This window comes from Mustelus asterias, chromosome 6, assembly GCF_964213995.1.
Source record: "Mustelus asterias chromosome 6, sMusAst1.hap1.1, whole genome shotgun sequence".
Taxonomy (NCBI): domain Eukaryota; kingdom Metazoa; phylum Chordata; class Chondrichthyes; order Carcharhiniformes; family Triakidae; genus Mustelus; species Mustelus asterias.
The window spans coordinates 70,558,329-70,564,083 of NC_135806.1; the positions used below are offsets into that span (position 1 = coordinate 70,558,329).

At 43.5% G+C, this 5,755-nt stretch overlaps 1 protein-coding gene across 1 annotated transcript; it reads right to left on the reverse strand.

Annotated features, from left to right (window-relative positions):
* Positions 1-622: 622 nt before the first annotated feature.
* On the reverse strand, positions 623-1,579 carry foxb2 (forkhead box B2). The gene has a single exon (XM_078215404.1). The coding sequence runs from the start codon at positions 1,577-1,579 to the stop codon at positions 623-625; it is 957 nt and encodes a 318-aa protein (XP_078071530.1).
* Positions 1,580-5,755: the final 4,176 nt, after the last annotated feature.

A 5,755-nucleotide genomic window follows, 5' to 3' on the forward strand; every position in this document is an offset into this window, starting at 1 on the left:
CGCTGTTTAAACGTATTCCCGTTTCAAATAGTTTTTTTACTTGACCGCCAAGTAAACAAGTCATTTCAAACCTCATCAAATTCCTGCTGGACGCTATCTATTTTTCAGCTTCGCGTATGTGAGTAAGTTTAGAAATCATTCTTTTGTGTCTGTTTCACTTCACATGGTTCCACTTAGCTTGTTTTTGAACCGCAGTTGTTTAACGACATCCCGTTTTGGAAGTCACTGGAAAACTCTGATCATCGGTACTATCTGGTGAATTCTGAATATAACAAAACTCCAGGCACACAGATGGATAAGGTGCAGATTTAAATACTCACAAATAATGTTTCACGAACAACGATGAAAATATATTCTCATATTCAGGGAATTATTCCAGGAACATACAACTTCCTATTTTACTTTGTATTTTCAGATCACCAGCGACTCATTTACAGAAAGTGGATGGTCTTACCTGTAAATTCGCTATTAAAACATTTCCCTGAAATATGTCTAAATGACAAGGATTTTATGAGCCTTTAACGAGACAAAACATTTCTCTGCTGTAATGAACCTTTTCACATCATCTTTAATCAACTCTTTCCCCTATTAAAAATGGATCTATATTTCAGTCCATTCGTCCTCAAGAATGAACTAGCACGGAGTGTAATGAGCTAGTTTTGCCCTCAGTGGAGGCTGATCGAGTCTGATCTGGATGCAAAGAGGTTGAAGATGAAGACGGGCAGATCTGCGTGGGACTGCCTGGCAGGCCTCCTGGGGCTGGCATTGTGGAGATGGACGCCAGGGACACTGTAGGTTTGATGGGCACGGGGACGGCTGGCATAGTCTGCGTGCCCGGGTGACAGATTGTCTTCATGGGCACCCCAAATGGGCTGTAATCTGGAGAAACTGGCATGGGGGCCATGGAGTCTATGACACCAACATGAGGCCACATGGATCCCACCATGTTACTGAGCTGGCTGGGAACTGGGTAACCAAGGTGGTGCATTACAGAGGCTAAAGGAAGTCCGCTGGCCATCATGTTCTTATAGTCCCTGCCAATGATATTCTCGATGGCAAACGGGTGTTTAAATCCAGTGGACTGGGGCCCGTTGACTCCATAAGGCTGGAACTGGGGCAGGCGCCCCATACCTGGGGCCGTCTCCGGTGTGGCCAACCCCAACTTGGCTTGTTGCTGCTGGTGGTGGTGATGTTGGAAATAATGGATCATTTGCGAATTTTTGGCGGACAAGTGTTCTGAGCGGTGCACCTTAAACCTCTTACGACGGCGGAGGAAGCTCCCATTCTCGAACATGTCTCCACAGTCGGGGTGGAGAGCCCAGAAACTGCCTTTCCCTGGCTGGTCGGGTCTGCGCGGGATCTTGATGAAACAGTCGTTGAAGGAGAGATTGTGGCGGAGGGAATTCTGCCACCGCTGCGTGTTCTCTCTGTAATAAGGAAACCTGTCCATGATAAATTTGTAAATCTCACTCAAGGGGAGCATCTTCTCCGCAGAACTCTGGATGGCCATCGCAGTCAGTGAGATGTACGAGTAAGGAGGCTTCTGATCACTGTAGGAATTTTTCCCCGGACGAGGCATGTTGTTCAGCTACGAAGGGGAAACAAGCAAGCACAAAATTCACCAAAGCGCCTCGCGCTGGAAGCGGAGCTGATGAGGATCGAGTTGAGTTCCTTGCACAAGATTCCATACAATCTCTGATCGCCAAGGTGCTGAAGCAATTCCCCTGCTCGTATGCTGCGCTGTTGAAAATGCCAGAGTTGTAGATGCGGGTTAAAAAAGCTCCGTGCTGTCTCGCTAGGAGATAAAGAGGCCGAGGAGTGCACACTTGTGTTGTGTGAGCTAACGAGCCTTGTTGTGATCACAGATGCAGAGACCCCTGCAGCTCCCTTCAGCGCTTTGTTGCTCTTCATTATCACATGACAGTCGCTCAGGGACTAGAGGAGAGAGAAAAAAACCCCGACACGATTCTAGTTTCATTTACACCTATTTAGGAGGACTGCTCGGCCAATAGAACATGCTTCTGTGTTGAACGCAGTGTGCGGTCGGGCTGAATAGTGAGCGAGTGCGGAAATGCCAATGGACAGCAAGATAATGCGGTTGGCTCCGGTCATTCAAGCTGAAGCCACGGTTTAATATCGGCGCTTATATAAAAACCGGACTGTTACAAAAATTTCAACTTAGTTTCTCTTTAAGGATAAAACGTCCCCTCGAGATTCTGCAGCGCTCACACTACCTGTGCAGCTGGCCGAGCCGAGGCTATTGATGGATTTATGTTGCTTTAAACTTTATTTGATTGGAGCTCGGAAATAGATCGTATGTTCCCATGCATTTCCTATCATAGATTATCTTGTTTTGGCTCGCCAGTCACTAACCAAACGAGGCCTCGAAATTAAATGAAGCCAGCAACATTCGCAAAATTACATTAACCTGTTCAAAATGTTAGTTACTCGTCTTTTAAAGGTTTACGGTTATGAAATCTATAAACTCTACTGACTCTGCGTTTGTGTACTTTTTTTTTGTCGGAACACCGCCTGACTTCACTCTCACCATCTTTAGCTTTTCTGCCAGTAGCCAAGTTCAAAGAAAGAAGCCAGGTTGAAGCCCCAAATCAGACAGCAGGTATGGTACTCATACATGCGAGAGGGAGGGAGAGAAAATAATAATGAGAAAAGCCGAGCGAATGAAGGAAGTAACAAATAAAGATATTCTGGGAGAGAAAGAGAAATCCAGGGTCATTCCGAACATGGATTTTGAGCCATTTAAATATACCCCAGCGTTTGCTTAGGAATGTATTTTAAATTCCAAATAAATATCTGGCCCGATAAAGCGAGAATGAGGGTCAAACAGCTAGCTAGCTACCTGTGGTATAAAGAGAGGACAGATAGTTATTACCCACCAAACAATCCATTACGGCTAATATGTCAAGATGTGAATAACGTCATTTTTAAGGGTTTGCCTATTTCTGTTAATCTTCCATCCCGGCGCCTTTCTTCAATAGGCAGAAAGAAGCAGAAATGTTAACAACCCGTCGAGCGCTGACTGACGGACCAAATCAGAAGAAGCTATTGATACGGCATCTTGCCATTTGCATTTGCAAGGCTGTACTATTAAGCTCGGTTAGTGGTAAACGATATTGTCATTATAAACGTCGACAGATATTTCAGTTCCGTCTGAAATGTGTTGAATTGCACCGTGTACACAATGCACACATTCCAACTTTGCTGAAGTTGATTGAGCTAAACTCGACAACTAGAAAGAAAATACTTATTTCTTATGCGCCCTTTTAAAAATAGTACCGTTTAGACAGTTAAGAGCATGCTAGTCAGCTCTCGCTCATCAGGACGGTTAATGAGTTGTTCACGTCGCTATGAGTGGGATACATCCTCTCAATGGAATAAGAGTTTAAATGGAATCGAAGAGAGGGGAATTCTCCGTCAGCGTAAAATATATTCAGTGTTATAATCTTCCCTCGGATTGTTTTCTAACTTTGGATAGGAAGGGGATTTTAAACTAGCGATAGTCGGGTTGTTTTTCTCGCCGTCAGAATAAGAGTCAGCAGAAGTAGTAGAGGGCGACGTTAAACATTGATCTAAACAAAACCTAGAGGCGATATATTCCAGAGAAAGTCCCAGGAGTGATACCTCAGTGTGACCATTGCACAGTCGCGGCTCTCAATCACGAATGAGTGTAAGTGCCAGTTTCTTTCCTGGGAGCTCGGCTGTAAACAGCACGGTATGTGTTACCACACACTGAGGAAAAGGTCAACAAGAACCACCAAGTTTCATCCGAATGTTTTCACCAACTGAACCAGAAATATATCAGATTATTACGAGAGCTGAAATCGGGAAGAATATCATGGCTTTAGGATTAAGCTTTCCGATCTGACTTTTGTAGGCAACCCGCAATTTAATGCGGAATAAGTGTCCTAACGCGTGTGCGAAACTGTTCCGATTACTTTTCTTGGCGAATTTCAAGCTGTGAGGTGAGAAGTGCCCTTTGATTGACACCATCCTCACAGAATAACGGCGAAGATTTGGAGGATGGGGGTGCGACACTTCCGCAAACCGAAACTCTCCGCCGCTGGACGGGTGAATGGAGAGAGAATGTATCCCTTCCGATACATCAGCAGCACTCAAAAAGAAATCTTCACTGTGGTTATTGCAGGAAACACCCCATCAGCCGAGAACTGTGAAAATACAATTAGTCTCAGAATCTTCACCAGATTTTAAAAAAGGAATTAAAATCGCCACAGTTAATTTAACAAAGAAGGGGGCAACCGGTAAAAAAAAACATCGAAGACACTGTAGTTCTGAAAAATGGTTTCTGAAGGAAAGACCTTTCCTCTCTTGTGATGGAATGGTAGTTGATGCAGATTTCCAACCTTGTCTCTTTTATTTCATATTAACTATTCTTGGAACCACTGAAGCGCAGGTTACCGGAAGGAACCTGGGCTCGCATGTGTTAGTGCCATCTAAATATCTCTCGGCTATTGATTAGCTTTGAAATTTTGCCTATCAACTGGGTGAAGGTGAATACTGTGTCACTCAACCCTCATATCGAGCCTGGCCATTGATACCACATTTCCCCACTACCATACTTTTCCAGTCTTGAGTTTCTACACTTTTCCATAGTGGCACTTACTCCATTACCTTTCAAGGTGATTTTGAGTGATACCTCCTGTACATCTCAATCTCCACATATTCTACACATAAGTAACCCACCAACAGTAACCTGCACCTATATAGCAGTTTTAATTTACAGACGTCCCAAGGCAGTTTGCAAATTGCCACCACAAAATGTATGCCAAGAACGATTAGGCCAAATGATTGAAAGGGGGTGAGATAGTGGGTGCGATGCTGGAGTGAGAGGAAATCTTCAGGGTGAGATGCATTGCTGGAGGATATTGTAGTGTTTGGGTTATCATTGCGGGATTGCTAGTTGAAGATGTGGATTAAAAGTTAAACCTACAAGGACCAAAGCCAATGCCGATTAGCATGGACGAGCACTCCACATTACTTAATAAGTAATCTCAGCCTGTGCAATTGGTAGCCAGAATGAACTTATATTTCAACATCAACTAGTTCTGTGTCTTAATCAGGGTTTAGCCTCAGGCAGAAGTATTTACTTGGCAACATCTTTACTTTACATTAGGAGTCATCAACAGTGCCACAGAGAAACATTTATTAACCGAATCCCCTTTCCTAATGCTTACTTTAGGTTGTGCCAGAAACTTTCAGTTCTACAATTAATTGCAGCTTGATTTAAATGTTTGATGCCAGAGCTAAGTACCAGATAAATGAGAATAGCTGCCCTTGGCATCAAGGCAACATTTGACTCAGTTTTGCATCACAAAACCCTGAAAAAACTCAGATCAATAGGGTTAAAGAAAATGTTCCAATGGCTATAGTTACATTATACATACATTAATACCAGAAGATCATAATCATGGTTTCCAATCATTGCAACTTAAGAAATGCAGGACTTCCTGCAAGAACTAATCTTGGGCTTATCCTCTGTAATACAGTAAAGCATAGGGAAATTTGCTGAAGCCGTGCTCCATTGAAAACTCCTCCAACAAGGAAGTTGCACATGCTAGCCTATGGCTGGACCTGGATAAAATAGGGTATAAGGCACAGAAACAAGCCATTTAGTCAAACCAGACCATGCTACTGTTTATCCACTTGAGCCCCCTCCCATCTTTCCTCATCTAAATCTATGTCATCAATTTTTCATTTCTCCCTCATGTATTTGCCG

Excerpts from the sequence above, each read along its gene's own strand:
- foxb2 (XM_078215404.1), bottom strand. The coding sequence starts at position 1,579 with ATGCCTCGTCCGGGGAAAAATTCCTACAGTGATCAGAAGCCTCCTTAC.